We start from the raw sequence: 27,215 nt of genomic DNA, 5'->3' as shown, positions 1-27,215 counted from the left end.
CACGCGCGCACACACACACACACACATAATCAGCAATCTGGCCAGCAGGGTCTGTCAGGGCAATAGTTATAGGATTCCTCAAGTCCTCAGAAGGTGCAGTCAGTTGAAAGCAGTGTCCTCAAATGACCCCTAACCCCTAGACAGTCCAACAGGAGGCAGAGTAGAGCGGGGACTTGGTCCCTTGTGCTCTTGGAAGCCTGGCCCTGCAGGACCATGTAGATTGGGTGCCCTGCCTGGAACTTCTGGTGCCCAATGATAGTGGAAGAGCCGTACTCGGGGAGCAGATGACCTCTGATACTTGAAGATATACTGGGTGGGAGCGTGTGCGTGTGTGCGTGTGTGTGTGTGTGTGTGGCGGGGGGGGGGGGGGGGGGCTCGTCCACGTGGTCTGTGCCCTGGAGATGAGTGCGAAGGTCTGATAAGAACAGAGAAAGAGGAAGGAAAAGACTTCAGAGTTTTCTCAGATTTGGCTGTAGAAGCTGGGAACTGTCCCCTTCTCCAGTGCCCTTCCAGCTAAGGTGGTGGTGGCAATGGCAGAGCAGGTGTCCTGGGCCCTCCTCCAATTAGCTGAGTCCTCGCCTCTCCCAACCTCACCCCACATCTGCCCCTCAAGAATCCCCAGTCCTGCTCCTCAGGCTTCCCTCTGAGGTCCAGCAGGGGCTCCCCACTTCTCTTCCGCCCCCCAACCTCAAGACCCCCCCTTCAACCCGTCCAGACCGCGGCATGTCTCACTCGACACACGGGACTCCCCCCGGTCTGCTGCCCCCCGGACCCGGGCGCCGCACCACCGCTCGCCGGCCGGGCCTGGTGCCTCCCCTCGGCCAGGTTCGCCCTTTGCCTCCCTCACACGGCGTCTCCCCTCAGACCGGCGTCCTCCCTCCCGGTCTCGGGCCACACTCACAGAACTCGGCGATGTACCAGGTCACGGCGTAGTTCTCTTCGCACCAGTCCAGCGTAGAGGTCGTGGGGCCCCAGTAGCCCTCCCGGTCCACCGCCGGAGCCATCGCGCTGCCGCTGCCGCCGCCGCCGCCCAGGCGCTCCGCTCGCTGCGCTCGGCTCGGCGGGATCCCAGGCCGGCTCGGGCCCAGCTCTCGCGCCCGCTCACGCCCCGAGGGGCGTGGCCCGGCGCCGTCACTGAGGCGGCCGGGCTGGGAGGCCACGCCCACCGGCGCTGCCGGGCTGCCGGGCTGCCGGGCCCGGCGGGCGCAGGCCCATCCCGAGGGCTCGGGGTGGCCGGGCGCCTCCTCCCTCCGTGGGCGGGCCAGAGGCGTGATCCAGGAAGGAGCGGGAACCTGGGCTGCCTGGCCGGCCTAGACACGCCCTTGCCGGTAGGTCTGGGGCCCCCGATAGCCCGGAGGCTCTTTGCTGCCAGGACGTGTCTGAGGCTCGCTCCCTCTCTCTCTCTCTCTCTCTCTCTCTCTCTGTATGTAATTTGATTTAATTGGGGCGGGGGTGGGAGGGAGGCTTTTTTCCAGCCCGTGCTTGATTAAACTTGTGCAGCGATGCGCCTCAGTGTCTCCCATTGTCCCCAGGCCTCAAAAGGAGCCCGGAAACTGAGCACCCCCTAGTCAACTCCAGCGATTCCCAGGAAATAGGCCGGCGTGTTCTGAAAAGGGTGTGTCTCCTAGGGTCCAAGGGAAAGGGCTGCAACCTCGGACAGAAAGAAAGAAAAAGTAAGTGCCCGGATCCTTAAAGAGAACGCCGCCTGACAGAGCGCTGCCGCGGTTAGCCTGCCTCCTTGGGCTTCCATGGCTGGAGGTTTCTGCCCTCTGACTGCTGGCAACCAACGGCCTCCCCCCTAGTCCCGCTTCAAGACTCCATTACCCCTCAGAGCTGCCGGACCCAGCCTTTAAAAGCGCACATGCAGCCTCCTTCGCCCTGTGCTCAGCCTGCAGGGAGTGTGCTCGCTCAGTGCCCCTGCTCCTGCCTCTGCTGTCCAAGTTTGGCTGGGCTGGCCTGCTTCTCTTCATTTGGCTACCTCCCCACTTTGTCCTTTAAAATCTAGCTCCCTGAAGCCCTCTCTCACTTTCACTCCCAAGAGCTCCCTTGCCATTGTTGACATCCTCCTGTGATACCACAGTGATTGGGGATCTTGCTTGCCATTATTTTTTTTTTAAAGGTTTGTTTATTTATTGGGAAGGCAGAGTTAAGAGAGGAAGAGAGACAGAGGGAGAGAGAGAGAGTACACGCTTCCAACTGTTGGTTCACTCCCCAAATGACCACAACAGCTAATTCTGGGCCAGGCTGAAGCCAGGAGCCTGGAACTCCATTCCAGTCTCCCACATGGGTGCAGGGGCCCAAGTACCCCGGCCATCTTCTGCTGCTTTCCCAGGCGCATTAGCAGGAAGCTGGCTAGGAAGCGGAGCAGCTGGAAGTGGAAGTGAATAACTATGCCTGTTTGGGTTGCTGACTTCCCAGGTGGTGGCTTAACCCACTACGCCACAACGCTGGCCTCACCATCCTTCTTGATCTTAACATCCAGGACTCTGCCCAGGCATATTTTACCATATGGTAAAAACTGAAGAATATGGCTTACAGACGATATTATTGCTATTTTCTAAATAAATAAGTCAGATGAGGTACAAAGATAAAAGAGAGGACAAGGACAGATGAGGCACCTCCAGCCTACCTACAAAATGATCCCAGCATTACTTGGAAGATGCAAAACCTAGGAACAGAAGCAGTGTGTTTTATAGAAATATTAGGATATCTGGAAATGTTCTTTTGAACAACAGACATGAGCATGAGCATCTGTTGTGTAACAGGCCTTGGTTGGCTGGGTACTGGAACACAGAGAGGTAAACAGGAAAAATCCAGAAAAATAAAATGAAGTGTGAGGAAACTTCTGTTTTTAATCATTTTTTACTTCAGTCTCTAAAAATTTTTGTTTTGCATATAATTTTAGCATATATATTCATAAGTGTATATAATTTATAGATGAATAAATATACACAGAGGCCTTCGGAAAGTTAATGGAAAATGTAAAAAACTATGTTATGGATTTCAAAAAAATTGCACCAAAAGAAGCACCTGTTCATTTCATTTTGTTCATAAACTTTTTGAAGTAACCCATATAGATAAAATTATATGCCAAAATAACATTCCCCAAAGTGACTTTCTGATGAGGTGTGCAATCAAAACACCATAGAGGGTCCCGTGTTGTGCTGTAGAAGGTTAAGCCACTGCTTGTAGTGGCACTAGTTCAAGTTCCAGCAGTTCCACTTCTAATCTAGCTTCTTGCTAATGTCCCTGAGAAGGCAACAGATAATGACCCAAGTGCTTAGACCCTTGTCACCCATGTAAGAGACCACAATGGAGTTCCTAGCTTCCGGTTTCTGCTGGGCTCAGCTCTGGCTGGTGTTGCCATTTGCAAGTGAACCAGTGGATGGAAAATCTCCCTCTGTCTCCCTCTCATTTTGCATTTCAAATAAATAAGTCTTAAAAAAGAAAGAAAGAAAGAAACCACAACAGAATATGATGATACTTTGCTAGGAGTAAACCAAAAGTTTTTATGGGACCCCCTAATGGAAAGAATTCAGGACCCAGCCAAGTGACTTAAGGTAGGAGATAAGACCTTGGTTAAGTCAATACCTTGCATAATGTTCATTGACAATGGGAAAACAAAACAAAACAAAAACCTACCACACAACCAGGACAGAATTTAGGAGACAGACATTCCTCCACATGAGAAAAAAGGTACTTTGCAGAAGTAGCAATCACAAATGAACTTCACAGTTCCTTCAGCCATGTCTGTCTCTTCCTTTCTCTCTTTCTTACTCCTGCTCTGAGCATAAATGGAATGCATGGAAATGGGAAGAACCCAGAACAGTCAAAACTATGCTGAAAAAGAAGAACAAAGTCAGAGAACGCACACTTCCATATTTTAGCACTTACCACCAAACCTCAGTAATCAAGACTATGTAGTGCTTTGTAGAAGCACTAGAAGCCTAGATCAGTGGACTAAATTGGGAGCCAGCAATAAATCTTTACATTTATGCTAACTGATTTTTTTAAAGATTTGTTTTATTTATTTGAAAGGCAAGAGTAACACAGAGAAAGGGAGGGAGAAAGAGAGCTTCCATCTGCTGGTTCCCTCCACAAATGGCCATAATGGCTGGGCTGGACCAGGCTAAAGCTAGGAACTTGGAACTCTGTCCATGTCTCCCACTAGGGTTGCAGGGGCCCAAGTACTTAGACCATTTTATGCTGCTTTCGCCAGCACATTAGCAGGAAGCTGGATAGGAAGTTGAGCAGCTGGGACAGGAACCAGAGCCTCGATATGGAGTGCTGGCATTATAGGCAGGATCTTAAGCTGCTATGCCACAGGAGAAATGCAAACCCAAACCACAGTGAGATGCTACTTCATATACATTAGGGTAATAAAAAAAAATAACAAGTGCTGAAAAGGATGTAGAGGAATTTGAACCTTCATATATTGCAGGTATTTAAAATGGTACAGCAGCTAGGAAAATACTTTTGCAGTTTCTCAAAACGCTAAGCAAAATTATAGGACCTAGAAATCCTACTCCTAGGTATATACCAGGAGAATTGAGAACATGTCCACAAAAGAAACTTGTTCAAGAATGTTCATAGCAGCATTATTCATAATAGCTAAAACACGGAAACAAATGTCCATCAATCGATGAATGAATGAATAAAGTGTTGTATATCCGTATGACAGAATACTATTTGATAATTAAAAGGAGTGAAATAGTGATACGTACTATGACATACAGGAGAATTCAAAATATTACGCTATATCAAAGAAGCCAGGCACAAAGGGGCATACATTATATTATTCCATTTATGTGAAACATCCAGAGCATGTGAATCTATAGAGATAGAAAGTAAACTAGTTGTTACCTAGGACTGAGAGAAGGAGCAAGAACACAAGGTGACTGCTAATGGGTACAGGGCATCTTTTTAGGATGAGAAAAGTGCTCTAAAATTAGACTGTATTGATGGTTGCATAACTCTGAATATGCAAAAAAACCATTGAGTTGTATATTTTAAATGGTTGAACCACAAGATATGTAAATTGTGTCTTAATAAAGCTGATTTTAAAAATATACATTCTTATGTTTGAAAATTTAGAAAGTACAAGGATAGTATATGGGCTGTTGCCGGGGCTTACAGGTAAAGCTGCGCCGCCTGCCATGACAGTGACCTGTATGGGTGCCAGTTCAAGTCCTGGCTGCCCCACTTCCAATCCAGCTCTCTGCTATGGCCTGGGAAAGCAGTAAAAGATGGCCCAAGTCCTTGGGCCCCTGCACCCGCGTGGGAGACCTGGAAGAGGCTCCTGGCTCCTGGCTTCAGCTAGGCACAGCTCCGGCTGTTGTCATCTGGGGAGTGAACCAGCAGATGAAAGACCTCTCTCTCTCTCTCTTTCTCTCTCTCTGCCTCTGCCTTTCAAATAAAGAAAAAAAGAAAGAAAGAAAAGAAAATGCAAGGATAGTATGTGAAAAAGAAATCAATTATAATCCCAAGGAGTTTGTGTCAGAGTTACCATTTGAGAGGCCTGCAGCTCTTATCCAAATACCTGGGTTCAAGGCCTAGCTCCTCTCCTGATTACAGCTTCCTACTAATGGGCACCTTGAGAGGCAGTAGGTGATGGCTCAAGTAGTTGTATCCCTGCCACCCACATGAGAGACTCAGATTGAGTTCCTGGTTCCTGGCTTCAGCCTGGCCCAGCCCCAGCTATTCCAGGCTTTTGGGGAGTAAACTAGTGCATGGGAAATCTGTCTCTCTCTTTCTGCCTTTCAGATAAAACCAAATAAATAAAAGCATAACCCTGACAACTACCAATAATCATTATCAGCACTTAAGTACATTTTCTTCCAATAGTTTATCTAAGGATTTTTTACATGATAGCTACTATTATCTGTGTATTTCATGTTTTCATAAGCATTCCTCATCCCATTAAAACTCATAAATATATTAATACTCAACTTTACACTTAATTACATAGATATGCCATGATTTGCTCAATTATGATATATCTATTTTACTATTCCCTTACTCCTGGGTATTTAGGATATTTCCAATGTACATATTTATGTTTCAACTTACAAACAAGAACCCAAACTTTGAAAGCTTTCAACCAAATTCCTACTGAAAATTCTTTTCACTCATTCCCAGGATAACAAAAGCAATCCAAGCTATAATCCATTTTTCTACATGCAATATATTGTACCCTTTCACAACTACAAAGCAAGGTTTGGAACTTTGGAAACTGAAGATGTAGTCTTACCATAGGTTATGCGATCTTGTGGTCTACTAGTTACCTCTTGACCTGTCTTACAGCAGGGCATGTTCATGGCAGCCCCTCAACACTGCCTAGCCACTTCTCTGGGAGAAACACAGACTGCTACCCAAGGGCAACAGACCACAACCCAGGGGTACAACCCCAGGTTCTCAGGGAAGGCTCCCTGACCCCCAACACTGGACCGGGGTCCTTCCCAGCTCCTACAGTCCCTTGGTTTCCCTGCCCCACAACCTTTCTCACATTCTGTGAAAGCCTAGCAGTTGGTCTCCCAGACACTGCACCATTCTGTTTGTTTTTCTCCAATACCTCACTTGGACCTGGGTTAGTTCTCAGAGGGTATTTACAGAACAGTAACTTTTATTGAACATGCACCAGGCCCTGTTCTGAGTTTTATATTTGAATACATACACAAACTCAGTTAAATCTTACAACACTCTCATGAGGTAGATACTATTCTTTTTCTCCATGTCACAGTTAAGGACATTAAAGTACAATGAGGTTAAGTAATTGGTTCATAGCACAGCAAGAATTTGAATCTAGGTAGTCTGCCTCAGAATATAGGTGCTGAGTAACTACATTAAGAAAAATGGCTCATGAACTTGTAATATTGGCAATGAAGCCTACTCTGAGAATTGTATAGGGATCTAAATGGCACCCATAGGGTACGCTCCATTAGGGGAGGAAACATGTCTCACCACTGTGTCTCAACATGCAGCTTAGCTCAGTTAAGTCTTCAGCAAATGCATGGTAATGACTGATCTACAAAGGCCATGGTCAGGACAGATAACAGAAATTGATAAAATTTTAGATGCTGTTTGTTTATTATTTGCATTGTCTGTCTAATAAAACAATGCATGTTCATTATGGAGCAATTTTCAAATACAGATAAAAATAGTTTTATGAAGTGCATAATATGTAAAAATAATATATTAGACATATATGAAGTATCCAGAATGAGATGAGTCTTGACCTAGCCACCACTCAATAAGAGACGGATCTCAGCCAACTCCTTGAACACTGTGTATGCTTCTCCAATCTCATTGTGCCCCTCCCTGCAGAAGCAAACACCTGCTTGAATTTTGTTTTTGTCATTTCTTTACTCTTCCATAGAGCTTCATCACATGAATATATCCCTGAACATATACCTTGCATGTTTTTAATGTTATTTAAGTAGACTTATATAGTACATATAAGAGTACTTTAAGTAGTTTAGGGAAAATGAAATTAAAAGATAAATTAGCTGGGGCTGGTGCTGTGGCAGAGAAGGCTAAGTCTCCACCTGCAGTGCTGGCATCCCATATGGGCGCCAGTTCAAGTCCCAGCTGCTTCACTTCCAATCCAGCTCCTGGCTTATGTGCCTGGGAAAACAGTGGAAGATGGCTCAAGTAGTTGGGCCCCATATGAAGAAGCCTCTTGGCTCCTGGCTTTGGCCTGGCCCAGCCTGGCTGTTGTGGCTATTGGTGAGTGAACGAGTGGATGGAAGAGCTCTCTCTCGCTCTCTCGCACTCCCCTCTCTGTATCTCTTCCTTTCAGATAAATAAATAAATCTTTGAAAAAAAAAAAGAAAAAGAAAAAACTTAAGTTGGCTTTGGTGCAAAATTTTGAGAACCATGCATAGTTTTAATAATATGAACTTATTTGATAAGATGAACTCAGTTTCTATGAACTTCTGGAAGACTCTTAATTGCGTGGGTTTTAAAATATTTTGTACCAAAATTTATCTTTTATTTCCACCTTCTGAAGTACCCTCATGTTGTTCTGAGATGTGCTTTTATTTTTATGCAACCCTGTACTTTTAAGATTCGCCCATGTTGTTGCATAAAGTTATAACTTTATTCTTTTATTGTTGTCTATTGTATGATATACTATAATGTATTTATCCATTCTTCTGAGATGGACATAAGATTGTTTCTCATTTTTGCTGTTATAGCCAATGCTACCCTGAACATTCATTTTTACATATTTCCTGACACACATGTGCAAGTTTCTTTAGTATATTGTCTATGAATGGAAGACTTGCACATTTTCAAATTTAGTAGATAATGCCAATTGTTTTTAAAATGTTTGTACCAACTTACATTTCCATAATAAAATTATATTTCAAATATAAAACATTCATACAATAAAAATATAAACCATAATGGAAAAAATGTATAGAATATCATCAATCACTTAACAATGATGAGGCAAGCATTTGGCCTAGAGATTAAACTGCTTCTTGGGATGCCTGCATCCTGTAGAGGAGCGCCTGGATTCAAATCTTGGCTCTACTCCCAGTTCCAGCTAATGTGCATCCTAGGAGGCAGCAGGTGATGGCCCAAATACTTGGGTCCCTGCCACCTTTGTGGGAGACCTGGACTGGATTCCTGGCTCCCAGCTTCAACCTGGCCCAGGCCCAGCACTTGCAGGCATGTGGGGAGTGAACCAGTGAAGGGGGCTCTGCCTGCCTATCAGTCTCTGTCTCTCTCTGTCTGTCTCTCAAATAAATAAGTTGAAAAAATAGTAACTACTAACAGTATCTTGGTACATAATTGGGCATTTTTCAAGTATGTTTTATTACAATAGAGTTACAAAATACAGATCTTTTGCAGCTTTCTATTTTACAGAATACAGTATATGAAAAGCACTTTTAAAAAATATTTTATGCACTTGCTAAAGCTTATGCTCCCAAAAACTTCATCAGAATATTTCTAATTGCAGACTTTGGAACTCAATGCAGCTTCCATCCTCACAACCCCAGGACCTACTCACAGGTACGCGACCCCACATCCTACTCACGGGTAGAGTTAGTGCTTCCTCCTCGCCCCTTAGCACTCTGCGCACTTCCCACACTCTGCCCTCCCTGCCCATTGACTAGTTTCTACCCATGATGCAGCCTGAGTTCCTGGAGAGAAAGGGTCACCATACGTCATTTGTTCCCAGTGTCCACCACTGGGCTGGCATATAAGCAAGTCTGTAGATGTCTCGCAGACTAAGTAACCAAGCCTTTTTTATGAAGCAGTCCAGCAACATGCTTAAGAGCATCAGTTCTGGAATAGGACAAACATTACATTGTTTTCCAAACTCAACTCTTCATAAGCTCTGACTTTGGCCCTATTAACTTTGGTAAACTTTCAGTTTCTTCATCTACCAAATATGGAAGCAGTTTACTTACTTCATGTTTGAATTAAATAAGAAAAAAGACAGATATAAAATACAGTACTTCGGGCGTGGAATGAGATGAATCCATTGACTTCATTACTTGGAAAGGAGAAAAAGCTTGTTAGGGGAATCACAGGGACCCTGCTGGCAAGATGCCAAGGGGAAATTGGGAATATTTGAGCCTGTTTTTCTCATAAGAGCTATTTTCTAAACTAACAAGAAGCTTAAGCAACATAGAACAAAAAGCCAATTGCAAGCTCCTTGAGATATCTAAGCCTCCAGGTCCCTCCTCTCCCAGGGTTCCCCTCATGGCCCTTGTCTGGCACTGTAGCCACAAGCCATCTGCTGCCACAGCTCCATGGCCCATAGCCCAAATGGCCCATGTTCCCCCATTTGCTGCCAGGCCTCCAACTTTGTGTCATACCTTTGAAACACTTGGATAGTAGTCATTTTATGTAGGAATCAGAAAACATGAATTGGACGTCTAGGATAGAGGTGTCCAATCTTTATCCAGACTTAGTTCCAGTGTTGGGAATACAGAATAGAATAGCATAGCTCCTGTTTTTGAACCTGGCAATAATTTAACTGGTGAAATGACATATGACAAGACACACTCACCAAACAAGTTACCAAATTCATTTTCTAATAATGAATAATAAATAATAATTATGAATCCTTCCTACACATCAGGGATAATTCTAGGCAATAGAGAAGACAAAACAAACACCTCCAGGACCGAAATGGGGTAACAGACAATTATAACTGCTAACCCTGACGTCATACTCTTCTGAATACACTTCAAGATTACTTCTTAATCTAGCCATTCCTTGAGTTGAGTACCACATTTAACTCTCATTTACAGATGATGCCACTGACACAGTGAGGTTAGATATTTCACCCAAGGGCACCCAGATAATCTACAGCCAAGCCAAGGCTGGAATCCAGGCAGCCTGGTGCCAGAGGCTGTGTTCTTATCTGCTGTGTCAAACTGGCTCCACAGGAGCTCAGAAGAAGGAGCTGTAGTAGACCAGGACTGCGGGTTGCTCAAGGGGGCTGAGTGATGGCTTTCACTGCACCTGGAGTGCAGGAACCAGGCTTGGGAGGGCTGCAGGGAAATACCACGCTCAGCCTAAGGGCTTGAAGCAAGAGAGCGCTGCAGGTGAATGTGAAGCAGGGAGGTCAGGTTGACTGAATTGAGGAAGACCAAGACGTGGAGGCTCCTTAAAGACACTGTGGCAGTGACCCCTGAGTAGCTGGAGGAGCCCAGATGAGGGGGGTTTACAGATGCCCAGGGGGTAGAATCAACAGCATTTGCAGGAAGGCCAAGTGGAGCGGGAGAAGAGGAGCTGGGTTCCCAGACGTTCACAGCTGCTGGGGAGACCAGAGAATTCCTCTGGCAGCAGTGGGTGGCTGGAGGTAGTAGGTCAGAGCAGGAGGCGGAGAAAGTATTTCTGGGCATGAAAAGAGCCTTCAAGGGTTTGAAAGGGCGAGAGCAAAGCCAGCAGAGTGAGACTCTCAGAGGGCTGAAGTGCTGCGCAGGGACGGGGGAGGGTGGGGCCTACTGTGCTGCGAGAGGCATTTGGCATCATTTTAGTGACGAGAGAAGGGTTAGGGAGTGTTCAAACTCACTTGTTAGGGAAAAATGGTAGTAGGTTTTCAGATTGTTTTGTCATGGGCCGTGGTGGAGAGAAAGGAGGGATGGAGAAAATCATCCAGAGGCCAGGGCAGATACTGTCTGCAAAGGATAGAATAGTCAGGTCGAATCGCAACACAGGCCCTAGGCATTCCTTGCACCAGTGTTCCCGAAGAAAACTCCACGGGAACCTTGCTTTGTGGAAACAGAGAGCTCCTGAGCCCACCATATGCCACACCAGGGATGTAAGTCACCCCACACGGGACAGAGTTCCTGGCTCCCTGCTTCAGCCTGAAACAGCCCTGGCTGTTGTGACCATCTAGGGAGTGAAGTGGATGGAAGATCTCTTTTTCTCCTTCTCTGCCTTTCAAATAAATAAATACGTCTTTTAAAAATTGATTGCTTTGTTTAAATGAAAACATCCACAATAAAAAAGTAACCTAAGCACTTTTGCCCTGTAAACAGGAATTCCTTCTTTCAATATTGTCTATGAACCAAGCCCTCTCAGGGGTCCTTTACCACATAAGGATCATTTACCTCTGTGCACATTCGGGTGCTGGTTTTCTTGCATCCATCACAACAATATCAGTTACCATCTAGGTGCTGACCGGAATCTCTATTTCACCCACATCTGTCTCCAGAGCCTTGGCCCTTGAATCAATTAGGATCATGTTTTACTGCAGGTGACAGAAAACCAGTTCCAGTACTTGAGCCAGATAAAGGTTTATTTTTCTAAGGTGGTAGATAGCCCAGACAGCTCCACAAAGCCAGAATCCCCCTCCTGTCTTTCTGCCCTGCCTCTCTTAGCAGATGGCCTTCATCCTCAGGGTCCAAAGACAGCTGCTGCTTGTCCAAGCTTCGCAATGCTGTCTAGGCAGGGAGAAAGGCAAGGGTAGAAGGCAAATGCCAGCTAGGCCTGACCATTGCTATCAGGAAAGCATAGCCTCTCCAGAACCTACATCCTGTGATATCCACTTAGAGTTCTGTGGTGGAAGATAGGGGGTTGGGGGCGGGGGGGAGTCTCATGACAAACCACAAGGCATCTCAGAAAATGGTCAGGAGAAGCTAGGAGAGTGGATATTTCAGCTGGGCACATCACTGTCCCAAACAAAATTGGTTTCTGTTAGGGAAGATGTAAGGGGAGAAGATACTGAGTGAGCAACTGACAGGACCTCCCCAAGACCTGCACTCCTTCCCGACAGCTCTACTTGGATATTTCATAAGGATCTCAGAGTCGGTGTGTTCTAAAGAGATCTCATCATTTTCCCTCCTCGCTGCTCCTCTTCCAGTGGTTTCTTCACTACAGAGAAATTTACAACCATTGACCCAGTTTGCTAGAGAAAGAAGGCCTTGACTCCTCCCAACCCCATCATCATGTGCATCAATTATCAGTCTTTATGGGTTCACCTGTCCGTCCATTTCCTACCTTTCCCCACAGCCATTGTCTCAGTCCAGATCAGCGATGCCTGTGCCCGAACTGATGGCCCCAAGGGGTTTTCTCTCTCTCTCTTTCTTTTTCTCCCTTTCTTTCTTTTTCTTCCTCTCTTCCTTCCTTCCTCCTTCCTTTCTTTTTTTTCTTCCTTCCCTTCCTCCCTCCCTCCTTTCCTTTCTTCCTTTCTTATTTATTTGAAAAGTTGAGTGACAAGAGTAGGGAGAGAGAGAGAGAGAGAGAGCACGATCAAGAGAGCTCTTCCAGCCACTGGTTCATCCCCCAAATACCTGCAACCCCTGGGGCTGGGCCAGACCAAAACCAGGCACCAGGAACTCCATCTGGTCTACCATGTGCGTGGCAGGGACCCAAGTACTTAGGCCATAATCTGCTACCTCCCAGGATGCATGTTAGCAGGATGGGAAGCAGAGACAGGACTCTAGCTCAGGCACTTCCCAAACAACAGCTTAACCTGCTATGCCACAATGCCTGCTTCCTTTTCCTTTTTTTCTTTTACTTGTTTTAGAGGGAGGGAAAGAAGGAGGTGGGGGAGAGAGAGCAGAGGGAAAGAAAGCACTCCGACTCATTGGTTTGCTTCCCAAATGTCTGCAAGGGTCAGGACTGGGCTGGGTTGAACCAGGAGCTGAGAATTCAATCCAGGTCTCCGATGTGAGTGACAGGGACCCAAGCCATCACCTGATACTTCCCAGGGTACATGTAGCAGGAAGCTGGAGTCAGGAGCCAGAGCCAGGAATTGAACCCAGGTATTCTCAGATGGGGCTTGGGTGTCTTAAATGGCACCTTAACCACTAGGCCAAATGTCTATGGGGACTCTCTTAAACTGGATACTGTCAGTGTCCTCTTCAAGATAACAGCTTTCCTCTACCTGTAGGATAAAATCCACGCTCTCTGATGTGACTGGCAAGGTTCTTTGTGACCTGGGCCCTGCCCACCTCTTAGGCCTTATTGCTTCATTCCTGAAATACTTTCTCTTCCTGAGAGTCCCTTTCTCTCACTCCTGGGATTTTGTGAACATTTGCCCTTCAATATGAGTCCCCTTTCTCTGCCTGCCCAGTAGGTAGCTGACTTTTTCAGATCTTTCAGAGGATATCAGAACCACTGCTTTTTAGGTTCCACCAAAATCTAAAGGATCAGAATCTCTAGACCCTGGAGTCTGCATGTTGAGCAAGCAGCTTGGGTCATTGTGAGGCAGATAACATAGTCCAGGAACCACATTTTGAGAAACATTGAACGAGGCTATGGGACACCCCAGGGCAGGGAACGTGTCTTGGTCCTCATTGTGTCCCTAGCACCTACCACAAGGCCAGGCACACCTGACTAACTCCACTCCCTCTCCTCCCTCTCTTCTGCATTGCCTCATCCACACATTATCATGATTACTGGGTATGAGGTGACACAGACCTGCATGTCAGGTAACTCAATCCATCTCTTTCAGTGATTCTCCATTGCCTGCGGAGTCAAGTCCAAGCTCTCTGTCAGACCTGGGATTTGAATCCAGCAGTGTTCCTTATCTCTGACTGTGAGCTAATTGCCTGAGCTCTGTATACCTTGGCTCCCTCAACTGAAAAATTAAGCTAATGCTGTACCAACCTCATAAGCCTGCTACTAAGAATGAATGAGATAATGAGTTTAAAACACTTAGGACAATGCCTGCCACTAGCAAGAACTCAATACACATTGATCATTCATTATTACTGCTTCTGCTTCTACTACTACTACTAGTTGTGGAGTGCCTGTTAAATTCCACTAGGCATTGATTTTTTTAAAAAATATTTTATTTATTTGAGAGGCAGAGAGAAAGAGAGTTCTCATCTGCTGGTACAATCCCCAAATGCCTACAACAACCACAGCTGGGCTGAGGCCAGAGTCAAGGACCAGAACGCAACCCAGTTCTCACATCTGGGTGGCAGGAACCCCATCACTTGAGCCATCACAGCTGCCTCCCAAGGTCTGCATTAGGAGGAAATTGGAGTCAGGAGTCAGAGCAGGAAGTCAAGCCCAGGTGTTCTGATGATGCGGGACACAGGTGTCTTTTTTTTTTTTTTTAATTTATTTATTTATTGAAAGGCAGAGTTAGAGATAGAGAGATCTTCTATCTGCTGGTTTACTCCTCAAATGGCTGCAATGGCTGCAGCTGGGCCAATCCGAAGCCAGGAGCCAGGAGCTTCTTCTTGGTCTCCTGTGTGGGTGTAGGGGCCCAAGCACTTGTGCCATCCTCCGATGCTTTCCCAGGCCATAACAAGAGAACTGGGTCAGAAGTGGAGCAGCTGGGACTGGAATTGGCACCCATATAGAATGCTGGCTCTGCAGATGGAGGCTTAACCGAGGACACCGTGGTGCCAGCTCCAGGACATAGGTGTCTTAACTGCTAGGCTAAACATTTGCTTCCTCAGCGGACATTTGAGTAACTGTTCTTATGAGCATTATTTCACATAATTCTTTCAGTCACTTAGCAAGGTAAATATCACTACCTTGTTTTATATATAAGAAAACCAAGGTTCAGAGAAGCAAAGTAACTCATAAGGTAAATGAGAGAGGAAGTAGACGAAATGAAGTTTGAACTTAGTTAAAAATATTTTGAGGCTTTATTAAGCATAAATCAAGTTTGGCAATAGGTGGAAAAAATATGAACTTCCCTACATGGGTGGGAATGTAAAGTGATGTACAGTCACTTTGGAGTGCAAAGATGAAGATGTGCCCGCTCCATGGTGCAACAAGCATGCTCTTAGGGGGATAGCCTAGAAACTTCTCACTCCTCTGACATGTACAAAAATGTTCACTGCATAATTATGTGATAGAAGGATGTTGAAGTTAACTGGAGTGTAATCATAAAATGAAATAGTATATAGCATGTTGACAGGAACAAAGAAGTTACAGAATAGTCACAGTAGGGTACCATTTATATAAAATTTGAAACATGCAAAGCAAGCCACTGTGTTTTTTTTTTTTTTAATTTAATTGAAAGGGCAAAAGGAAGGAGGGGAGGGAGAGAGAGAGAGAGAGGTCTTCCATCTGCTGGTTCATTCCCCAAATTCCCCAGCAGCCAGGGCTGGGCCAGGCAGAAGCCAGGAACTTGGAATTCCATCCAGGTCTCCTATGTAAATGGAAGGGACTCAAGTACTTGAGACATCACCTGCTGTCTCCTAGGATACACACTAGCAGGTGCTGGATCAGAAGCTAGCCAGCATCTTAGGCAATCGGCCAAATGCCTGTGCCCTTTTGCTTATTTTTAATTTTATTTTTATTTACCTGCTGGCATTTCCCTACATGATATAACCTGTTTATTCAGAAGCTCCACTTTGTCTTCTGAAGGTTATCCAGGAGCTTCTTAACCTGACAAGATATACTTTAGTATGTTTTCCTTTTTTATTTTTAATTATTTTTAACAGATTCAATATTGTTTGTACCTACAATTCTAAGAACATAATGATATTCCCTTCCCCCCCTCCCTCCAACAAGCCGCTTATTTTTGTAGACACACACGTATGTACTACACAAAAACACACACAGATTTCGTAAACTTTAGATTCAAGATGAAGGTAACCTATAAGGAGAAAACAGAACAGAATCGGGAGGAATTACACAGAGATAGCCATCTGTATACTTAATGTTTTATTTCCTAAAGAACAAAAGAACTAAAGCAAACACAGGTTGAATATTCTTGTTTGAAATGCTTGGAACCAGAGTGTTTCAGAGTTTGGGTTTTAGAATTTTTGCACATATATAATGAGCTATCTTGGGGCTGGGATCCAAGTCTAAACATGAGCTTCATTTCTGTTTCATATGTACCTCATACGCCTAGCCTGAAGGTAAGTTTTAAAATCTTAGGACACCTGTGTTTTGATTGTGACACATGAAGTCAGGAATTTTCCACTTGTGGCATCATGTCAGTGCTCAGAAAGTTCAGATTTTAGAGCGTTTAGATTTTACATTTTCAGATTAAGGGATGCTCAAGCTGTATAGGAAAATACTAAGAAATGACCAAGCTGGGTAGAGGGTGCTTAGGGGTTACTTTTATGTCATATTTTTGTATACATCTTAAATGTTTAATAATTGTTAAAGGCTTCACTAAGACCACATTGAAGAGGGACTTTGCATCCAGAAACGTTCTAAATCCCCCCTTGGGCCATTCGCCAGCCGTCCTTGACACCTGCTGCCTCCTGAAGCCGGTTGGGGCTGGGGACCTTCTGTTGCAGGACCGACACGGGCCTGCGGGCGCCTGCAGGCCTGACTCTAGCCAGCCCCGGGCACTGGAGTGACCTGGTCCGCGACCTTCCCCAGCGGGAGCCGGCGCGCCCAGGGCGCTGAGCTCCGATTAGCACCGAGGACCTGCTTCCCGAAGCTGGACCCGGCCACGAACATCCGCGTCTCTACCGTCGTCCCGCCCAGCTCCCCGTCAAGCCCGGGAACCCTCGCGGCGGGAAGATCGGTGGTCAGCGGTCCAGGCGCGACCCAGGCCCCGGCCCCGCCCCGTTCCCTGCTCCCGCGGCCGGGGCCCGGCATGCCCCGCGGTGAGCCGCGCAACCCCCGCCTCCCTGTTGTACGGCCTCAGCCGTGGGAATGCTGGATGCTGCGCAGACGGTGCGAATTCCTGGTGAAAAACAGCTGCCCTCAGCGTTTTCATAGCACCAAGAACTTGTAAGCTACCTGAACTCCGACTGTATTGATGAACACAAAGGGACCAGTGTGACCTGAGTGGTTGATAAGCACAAAAGCAGGTTATAAAACAGTATATTCCATACAGTCCCATCTTTGAGTGTATGAGTGGAAAGAGGCCAACCTATGTGAAGTGGGACCAGGTATGATTTTTGTATTACTGATTGTATTTGCTAAATGTTCTACTATGTTTTGATTGGTTTTTAAACCAGGATTTAAAATATACACGCAGGTTTTCAAACTCACCAAGTTCAAAAAAGTGTTGCTCTTAGTTCCAGACCCTTTCTCTGCAGGCAAGGACTTTTATGTTCAGAACCACTGTTGCTAAGCAAAAACAAAAAGACACTTGCATTTTGATTTACAAATGAATAAAGGATTTGTTTCTGGGTTTGTAGCTCCCGTTTAGAGGAAAGGAGATTCCAAGGGCAAAGAAAGAAGTCAGCTTTGGACTCAGTCAGGGTTTTAATGATAGGCGTGGCCTCGAGCTAGCCATCACCCTCTTCTAGTCCTCAGTCTTCTCATTTTTAAAGTGGAGGCGGGGCGGATGGGTGGCCCACCAGTTAAGATGCCACTTGGAATGCCCAGGTCCCATCTTGGGATGCCTGGGTTCAAGTCCCGGCTTCAGTCTCAACACCAGCTTCCTACTAACAGGCACCGTGGGAGGCAGCAGTGATGGCTGAAGTGCTTGGGTCCCTGCCTCCCACCTAGGCGGGAGGCCTGGAGTGAGGCCTGGCTCAGACCTCACTGTGGTACTTTTGAGGAATGGACCAGAAGACAGAAGCTTGCTCTCTCTCTCTCTCTCCCTCTCTCTGTGTTTCTCCCTTTCAGATAAATTTTTTTAAGAAAATTTTCATGGAGGTAACAAGCCCATCCCCACATTTTATTGTGGAGATAATTAATGTGTTAGTGCAATTGCGCATATATAAATGCCAGCTGCAGTATTATAGTAATTATTACTTGTGTGTGACACCTCAACTGGCACTTAGTCTTCAAAAATGTTTGTGAGACAACCAGACTGAGCGTCCATTTATTTGGCAGGGGATATTTTCTGAGATGAAAAGCAAGTACACAAAAATTCTCTTGAACATGACGTGGGCTCCAAGGCATCTTTTTAGCTGAGTAGCTGGGTTGAGGTGAAGTGCTCAGTATGGGAAAAGGGCTGAGATGATGCTGTGTAGTTGCAGTGGGTCGCATATGACTGTGGGCCAACCCAGACACGTATGTGCGCAAGGAAGGCCATGCTGGGACCAGGCAAGAGATTGGCATTTACTGAGTCCTGACAGTAGATCAGACAGTGTACATGCATTTCTTTTTGGTGGAATCCATAATTTTTTGAGATGGGTATTACTTCCCCATTTATAAATGAAGTGCTCAAGACTAGGGAAATTAGTGAGTTGATGCAAGGCACACCGTTAGAGTGAAGGAGCTAGAACTCAGGCTGGTTTACCCAAGCTGGTACCCTTTCCCGCCACACCATGCCACATGCCAGACCCCATTGCCACGAGCATGGCATCATGGGAAAAGCGGCTACTGTAGTGGAAAGACAGGAGCTCTGAAATTAGAAAAGCTGGTTTCAGTTCTTTCTTGTGGAGCAGAGGGAATCACTCATCTCTGGGCCTTGGAGGTTTTTGGTTTTTGTTTGTCTACAAGATGGGGCTCATGATATCCATACCTATAGCACTGGATGCTTGGATGGATACCATAGGCCTGGAAGTGCTGCTTATACTTCACAGAGCTATGTAAACGCAAGTGGCTGTTGGGAGCTGGACTTTTAGGGTGTCTGCGAAGGACATTGTGCCCAGCAAGCTCCCCAAAGCAGGGGGGGGAGGAGGGGCTCTGCTTCAACCTGGGGAGATGAGATGGAGGCAGTGCTTGGCTCACCTGGAGCAAGAAGGCTTGACATGGTATCTGGTTCTTTAAAGATCAGGGAACATCAACTGAAATTAACCCAGGCACTGCACAGGCAGGGGTTTTGCTAGGCAGAAATCAGTCTGTGTGCGTCAGGAGAGCACAGCATCTGCAGAAGCTCACCTTGGAAGCAGCCCAGTGTTTACACTACAAGTCCTGCCCACACCCCAGTAACTTCCCAGGTGGTCTCAGCCTTCCCCCCAAGGGAAGCTCCCCAAGAGAATCCTCTGTCCTCAGCACCATATGGTCACCTGGCCTGATAACCTTTACAACCTTCCTCCATGGGAGGCACCCTCAGGGAGGCGCCTCTGCCGAACCCCAGGTGGGCTCCCCGGTCTGATAGCACTGAGTCCTGAACCCTCGGGAGGAATTTCACCTATTGCACACTCAGTAAACCCCTTGTCCTGGAGAAGGAGGAGGAGGGGGAGGAGGAACTGGAGCCCTTTCCCTTAAACGCCCCGTTCTGAATACAGACCGTGTGCCCAGCTCTCTGCTCTCTGCTGAGCCACCCGCCTGGCCCGCCAGGTGCATTCTCTCTATTTAACCATGTGACCTTGCTCCCACCCCCCACCCCACCCCCCCACCCCGGGTCTGGGGGCTGGGCACTCTCAGATTCTGTCCCATCCATTCTGACGGATGCCCTGCCCCATTAAACCTTGCTACCTTGCTTACCATGGCTCTCTGCCTCACATCTGAATTCTTTCTTGTGAGAAGACAAGAACCTATGCCGCCCATCTCCACTAACAGTTTGGATGAAAATTGATCCTTTCTTTAAATATTTGTCGTTCTGTACAAGGCCCTGAGCCGGACCCTGGGGAGAAACGGAAAATGAAACAGGCCCTTGGTCAGCGCCACGGCTCAATAGGCTAATCCTCCGCCCGCGGCGCCGGCACACCGGGTTCTAGTCCCAGTCGGGGCGCTGGATTCTGCCCCAGTTGCCCCTCTTCCAGGCCAGCTCTCTGCTGTGGCCTGGGAGTGCAGTGGAGGATGGCCCAAGTGCTTGGGCCCTGCACCCCGTGGGAGACCAGGAGAAGCACCTGGCTCCTGCCTTCAGATCAGCATGCCGGCCGCGGCGCCCATTGGAGGGAGAACCAACGACAAAGGAAGACCTTTCTCTGTCTCTCTCTCTCTCACTTTCCACTCTGCCTGTCAAAATAAATAAATAAATAAATAAAAAATAGAAATAGGCCCTTTGTAACATGAGATGGAGGCTGCAAACACTGCTAGAGAGAGTCCCCCAAAGCGCCGTGGGCGTGGAGGTGAAAAGAGCCAGACCCTGAGAGCTCCCACCCGAGTGACAGCTACGCCGCAAGGCGGGCAGAGTGGCGGAGTCAGCAGAGACAGAGGGGTGGGGGGAAGATGCCTGAGAGGAGAGAAGGTGGCAGACATGGGATGGGAGAGTAAGGTGGGCGGCTGTTTGTTCTAACTCAGTGGGTGGTCAGCCGCAATGTGGACCGTGGACTATGGTAGGTGTGGGGGATCTAGAGGGAGAGGCCACGGCTGCCTGAGGAATGGGATGCCATGGGGGGATGGAACTGTCTGGAGGGGAACTCCTTTGCCCCTGGAATAGTCAATGGGTAAGTTTTCCTCCTGAAAGACCATTTCATGGCACAGGGAGACGCAGTGCAGAAGAGCCTGGCACTTCTTATGGGATGTATAACTTTAGTTGTTTAGCTTTTCTGAACCTCAGTTACTGCATCTATAAAGTGAGAATGTTTATACATAGGCGGGTAATTCATAAAGTTCACGGGAAGTGGAATTCCAAGGCTAAGTTTATTGTGGCGCAAAAAATTTGAAATCTGTGCATAGCTTCTCCATGAGTGGTTTGAAGTGCCCTTGTCCTGCACGTGGTCGCTCTAAGGAATGAATTAGGTTAATATCAAAGCGTAAGTACCCCAAGAGGCAGGAACAAGAACCCTCTAAGCTACATTGTGTATAATGCAGAACGTAGGAACCGTCAGAAGTGTCCCTCAACTCAATGGATGTGTAAATTGAAATGTATTCACAAAGCAGAATACTACACAGCCGAGAAAATGAACACATTAGAACTCCATGCATGAAGAAGAATGAGTCTCAGGAGCAGCATGTTGAATGAAGAAAGCTGAGTCAAAGGAAAGCCCAGATACTCCAATTCATTTTTGCCTGAAGCCTAAAAGCATGAAAAACTAAAAAAAAAAAAAAAAAAAAAAAAAAAAAAAAAAGCCCTTTGAGGTGACCGGTGTTGTGGTACAGCAGGTTAAGCCACCACTTGTGATGCCAGTATCCCATATCAGAGTGCTGGTTCGGGTCCCAGCTGCTCCACTTCTGTTCCAACTGGGAAGGCAGCACGTGGGACACCAGGACGAAGTTACTGGATCCTGGCTTCAGCCTGGCCTAGGCTCTGCTGTTGTGGCCATTTGGAGTGTGAACCCGGAGATGGAAGAACCTCCCCCACCCCAACTCTGCACCCCTTGTGCTGCCTTTCAAGTAAATAGAGAAATAAGGCTTTTAAAGAAAGCCCTTTGAGATTAAAATTATGTGATAAGGCTCTAAAGGGGTCAGTGGAAGTGGACGGGAGGCATGAAGGGCGGAGCAGAGAGAAGATGCAACCAAAGGGCATAAGAACAGATGTCCAGGCCGGCGCCGTGGCTTAACAGGCTAATCCTCCGCCTTGTGGCACCGGCACACCAGGTTCTAGTCCCAGTTGGGGCGCCGGATTCTATCCCGGTTGTCCCTCTTCCAGGCCAGCTCTCTGCTATGGCCCAGGAGTGCAGTGGAGGATGGTCCAAGTGCTTGGGCCCTGCACCCGCATGGGAGACCAGGAGAAGCATCTGGCTCCTGCCTTTAGATCAGCGTGGTGCGCCGGCCGCAGCGGCCATTGGAGGGTGAACCAACGGCAAAAAGGAAGACCTTTCTCTCTGTCTCTCTCTCTCACTATCCACTCTGCCTGTCAAAAAAAAAAAAAAAAAAAAGAACAGATGTCCAAGGACAGTTCCATTCCATAATCTATGTGTGAACACTTTATTCACAAACATGTTTAGGAGAAGGAAACATTCTTCAATGATATATGTTATTATATAGGGATCATTTTACGTATATAATCTTCATTAGCATATTTACATTAGAAGACTGTTCTGGAATATTAAGAATTCTGAATATATTTTCCTTCCGCTCCCCTGTCTCCTGTCTTTTCCCCTAAGGCTTCCCTGCTGTCTGCTCCCCATCTCCCCTCCATGTCTCTGACCCTCAGTCTTTTCCCTTCCGGCCCCCAGTGTCTCCGCTTGTGTCTCCAGCACCCCATCCTCCTGCAGGGGGCCACTGCTGACTGCTACTGACTGCCCCCCTAGCCTTTCTCCCAGAACAGGGTCCCCTCTGCCTACGCCAGTTCCTCCAGCTGCAGCAGCCAGGAACACAGGACAAAATGAGACAAAGTGAGTGTTTCTAAAAATGCACGCCTCCTTCAAAACGTGCATGGAAAATGGAATTAAAAGATGAGTGTGTGTTGGTGCAAGCAACTCCAAAGTCCCTGAATAGCTTTCTCATTATGCCCCTCCATGAACTTTCTGAAGACCTCTCAGACTGCCATGAAGACCAGCCAACTGAGACAAATAGAAGTCTTGAAGAACTCTTCAACCCATCACACCCAAGGGAAAGTCCGGTACATTTTCAACAGCTGAAAGAAATGCATTTTGAGGTTTGCTCTTCGGGGCTTAGCTCTGCGATGGAGGGAGGGGGTGTTTCAAGCAGTGGCCTGCTGCCCCAGATGGGGCCTTTCCCCAGGGTAGGCATGGGTTCCAGTTTATCTCTTTGGACCCAGGGCCAAGCACAAATCAGGTACTGGCAAAGCTTTGTTCAAGACAAGAATGTCACATTGAGGGCTTGAACATTTGAAGCCAAAACCAGAGTTTATTTGTTTCCTGCCACAAAGCACTGTGCTGGCGCTCAGCAGCCTGGCTAACCTGTTACTTGACCCAGCGTTTTGGGGGCTGCGGGAAATTTCCACAGGATTTTGCCCCTGGGAACCGCTCCGCGGAAGCCTGAACAGGAGACTCAGGGCAGCTGAAGCGGAAGCATCTTTTGCTATCAATCAACAGCATCCTGCCTGCTAAATGAGACGCAGGAGACCCTGTCAGCCTGTGCTGGGGCCTTCATCATCGTGGGCTGCAGACCACACTCACCCTCCTCCCTTCCCAGCCCCTGCACACAGCGCTGTTGGCGGATGACCGCGTGCGACTGTGTCTGTCCACAGGCGACCAGAGCCAGCTTCTGTCCCAGACTGGGAGCCAAGCAGGGAAGAGCACAGGTCACGTCCACACAGGCTGAGGGTCGCAACCACAGGAACCCGGCTATGTATGTCTGCCTAGAGAAAGTGCTTGGCGCCTCAGGAATGCCCAGTAGCATCTGTGGGTGATCGTAGGTGGCGTGGGGAGACAGGCTGGTTCCTGGGGCCAGCCATCTGCTCCCACACGGAGGAAGCTTTCCTCAGAAGTGGGTTGTGAGGTTTATCAGATGGGTGGGGGCGGGGAGTCGAGGTAGGAGCGTCCTTTGGAGAAGAGGGCGTAGGACGTGCCAAGCCACGGAGGTCTGAGACAGCACTGGGTTGTGAATAGCTCAGGCGCTGAGTGAGGAGGTGCGGGGTGTGGATAGGAAGTGATGGGGCTGGGGAGGAAGGCAGCCAGCCTTCATCTTATGCCAGTGGGGAGCTCGCCAAAGATTTTCAGGAGAAAAGGCCTGATCAGATTCTCATTTCAGAGAGCTCACTCTGGCAGCCGCGTGGGGCCCAGACAGAGGGAGGGGCGACTCTTAGGAGGCTGTTGCCACCGTGCAAGGGCATGACAGTGACCTGGGGTAGAGCAGTGGCAGCAGGCTGCGGAGCGGGAGACTGACTCAATCCAGTTTTATTAATTAGCACAGACAAGACAGGTGACTCATCTATTAAGCATGTATTAGTGCTCTCGCTGTGTTCAAGGAAACAGGTAGTTATTTCCGGGGGGAGGTGCAGAGACCGATGCGCGAATATGCCTTCCCCTCACTGTTGCCTGAGTGCACACAGATGGACAGAGGACGGCACGGCGGCAAGGGAGCACGACCAGTGGGCACTGTGGCCCCGAAGGGCGGGAGGGTGCTGGATTTGTGGGTGTGGGATGCCCTGGCAAGACCAACCCAGGCAGGGGAACAGGGACACCAGTAGGTGGCTGTTGGCACAGCTGCTGTGAAAGACAATGATGCCGTGGACGAAGTTTCTGGTAGAAAGAATGCAATGGAAGGGGCAGCTCTGAGAAGGCTGCACAGGCCGCCTCAGGGGTCCACGTGGGCTTCTTGTTTGTCCCCAGGCTTCTGCTGGTGCGGCTGGCAGAACAGAGGAAGAAGGTTGCATTTTGTTGCCTTTGGATTAGTGCTGGAAATGATATGTATGGTCTCATTTCTTCTCAAAGCTACAGTCAAATGGGGTAGGGCTACCCACCTTTCAGACAGGGAAACTGGGTTGTGGGCATGGCAGGCGGCGGTTTTACCCGCTCTGCCACAGTGTTAGCCTAGGAGAGGACATCTGAGTTTCATTTTCTCTGTCAGTAGTATTCTTTTGTGCTGGTGACATGGCTGCCACCAAACCTGGAAAACTTGCAGCTGAGAGGTGAACGACCCTAAAAGTACTAGTTCTGTTCCATAGAGGTTGAGGTAATTTGGATTTGCTCACGGAATCCTGATGTTGGCAGCTGTCCACAAAATTCCGTATATATGACTCTGAAAATAAAGCAAAAGAATGCAAAACAAAATCCTTGTGCAAAAAAAATCCTTAAAAAAGTCACAAGGCTTCCCAAAAAAATAAGTTTGGCACACACCCCTTACGACCCCTGGGTTCTGCTAGCACAACTCTCAGAGAAGCAGCCCCCACAGAGTGGCAGCAGGGCCGCAGATCACCACGGGCATTTGCGGCAGCAGTGTCGTCGCGTCATCCCGGCAGCTCGAAAGCCACGGGCTCCTACCTCCTGCCAGACGGTCCGTAGCTGCAGTAGAGATGGGAACGAAGAATCGAAAGTAAGGTTTACACTGTGGGAAAACGAAGCTTGCTTGCTTTCTCTCTCTCTCTCTCTCTCTCTCTCTCTCTTTCTTTCTTTCTTCCAAAATACAGGAGGAAGTTCTCCACAGCTCTCTGCCCGCACTCTTCACTTCCCCAGAAAGCCTGACATAGTGGAAAGCATGGTGGTTCCTGACGCTCCGAAGTCAGAGACCACTGAAACCAGCGAAAGGTGCTTCTACAAGACGTGCACACTCATATAAGGGCTTCTTAAAATGCTACGGCCTCTTTTATTTAAGCAATATTTATCCCTTTATTGCAGAGAGGAAAAGCACTCCTGTCTGCTGTTTACCTCCCCGAGTGGCTGCAACAGCTGAGTCTGAGCGAAGCCAGAGCAGGGAGTCAGGAACTTACTCCAGGTCTCCCGCGTGGGTGGCGGGGACCCAATCACTTGAGCCATCATTGCTGCCTCCCAGGGGCTGCATTAGCAGGGGTCTTTGAAGATTTATTTATTTATTATTTTATCTTTAAAGATTTATTTATTTATTTGAGAGTCAGAGTTACAGAGAGAGAGAGAGAGAGAGGTCTTCCATCCATTGGTTCACTCCCCAAATGGCCACAATGGCTAGGGCCGGGCCGGGCTGAAGCCAGGAACCAGGAGTCAGAAGCTTCTGTGTGTCTCACGTTGGTGCAGGAGCCCAAGCACTTGGGCCATCCTCTGCTGCTTTCCAAGGTACATCAGCAGGGAGCTGGATCAGAAGTGGAGCAGCTGGGACTTGAACTGGCATCCACATGGGATGCCAGTACTGCAGACCACAGCTTAACCTACTGTACCACAGTGCCAGCCCCTTCTTCGACTTTTAAGATTTATTTATTTATTTGAAAGAGTGAGAAAGCGAGAGAGAGAAGTCTTCCATTTACTGGTTCACTCCCCAAATGGCTACAACACTCAAGCCTGGACAAGGCCAAAGCCAGGAGCCAGGAGCTCCATCTGGGTCTCCCACATGAGTGCAGGGGCCCAAGCACGGGGGCCATCTGCTGCTGCTTTAGCAGGGAGCTGGATCGGAAGTGGAGCAGCCTGAACTTGAACCACTGTTCATGTGGGATGCTGGCGTTGCAGGTGGCAACTTAACCCAGAGCCTGAAAGCGGCGGCATCTGTAGGAGGTTTTCACAGGGCTTCTGGCGTCTCCTCTTTTCCTGCTAAGGTCAGAGCCCTCACCCTTCACAGTGCACTCCTGCACACTTTTCTTCAACGGTCACAATGGTTTCAGACATGTAGATGGCAGATACCACTCCCCTCACACACACGCGTGAGGTCTGGGCAGGAATTACCAACGGCGGAGGGCCCTGTGCCGGACGCCAGCCCTGTGCCACCCATGTCCTCCTGGCACTGTGGTGGCAAGCCCAGGCAAGGCATATTTCTGAAGCAGGTTTTTGCTGTTCTCATTTTCAGGGGAGGAGTATGGGGCTGAGATGTACCCAAGGCCACCTTGCTGAGGTGGGACAGGAACCGGGCTGGATGAGGCTAAGGCCCGCCTGTGGCCTCCTCCTCACCGCCCTCCCCCCCCCCCCCCCCCCAGCTAGGGACATGGCAGCCTGAGTGTGGCTGTCCCGCTGCGGAACAGCCCTGCGCGCAGGTACGCAGTACGGAGGACGGAACAGGACGGCGACTCCCACTCGGTGAGCTCGGCTAGCGGAAGCCAGGCGCCCCGCCGTGTCATCTGTCCACGCGGCTCCCAAGCCTCATGAAGCAGGATTTTGTCACGCGATCTGCAGTGGAGGAATCTGAGGCCAAGAGAAATCCACCCACTTGTTCAAGGTCATGGCGCTTCTGCAGGGCATCCGCCTCCGACCGACTAGCTGTGAAGGTAGCCGAGACGACTTCCTGTTTGTCTGTGTCCCTGGAGGCAGCAAAGACCAAGGGCAAGGCCAGCTACAGGGGCCGTGGGGAGAGAGGAAATCCCTCCTCCCCTCGCCGCCTTGGAGATGTTCAGAGGCTGGGAGCCTGGAGGATGAAGACCAGGCTGTGGGGGTCTCACTGTGGACAGTGTGGCCCACCTCTGCATGCCCGCACCCCATCCTGACCCCTGCTTCCTCCTTACATAGACCACCTGGCTGGAGCCTGCAGGGAACTATCCAGAGAATGTGGCCCTGTGCCTTGACATG

General features: G+C 48.2%; 1 protein-coding gene and 1 long non-coding RNA gene across 3 annotated transcripts in view; one reads left to right on the top strand and one right to left on the bottom strand.

Moving 5' to 3' along the window:
• Positions 1–1,040, bottom strand: part of ACER3 (alkaline ceramidase 3) — a 141,486-nt gene extending 140,446 nt beyond the window's left edge. For both annotated transcript variants that reach the window (XM_062196751.1, XM_062196752.1), the window contains exon 1: positions 902–1,040. In XM_062196751.1, coding sequence (XP_062052735.1) covers positions 902–1,004 — 103 coding nt within the window. In that variant the 5' untranslated portion in view covers positions 1,005–1,040. The remainder of the gene's footprint in view (positions 1–901) is intronic.
• Positions 1,041–1,231: 191 nt separating this feature from the next.
• LOC133764585 (uncharacterized) lies at positions 1,232–17,564 on the top strand. Its single transcript, XR_009866453.1, has 4 exons — positions 1,232–1,328; positions 1,533–1,673; positions 8,966–9,018; positions 16,552–17,564. It is a non-coding gene; the product is annotated as an uncharacterized LOC133764585 (long non-coding RNA).
• The last annotated feature ends 9,651 nt before the right edge of the window (positions 17,565–27,215 follow it).

This window comes from Lepus europaeus, chromosome 7, assembly GCF_033115175.1.
Source record: "Lepus europaeus isolate LE1 chromosome 7, mLepTim1.pri, whole genome shotgun sequence".
Classification (NCBI taxonomy): domain Eukaryota; kingdom Metazoa; phylum Chordata; class Mammalia; order Lagomorpha; family Leporidae; genus Lepus; species Lepus europaeus.
This window is presented reverse-complemented; position numbering and strand designations above follow the sequence as displayed.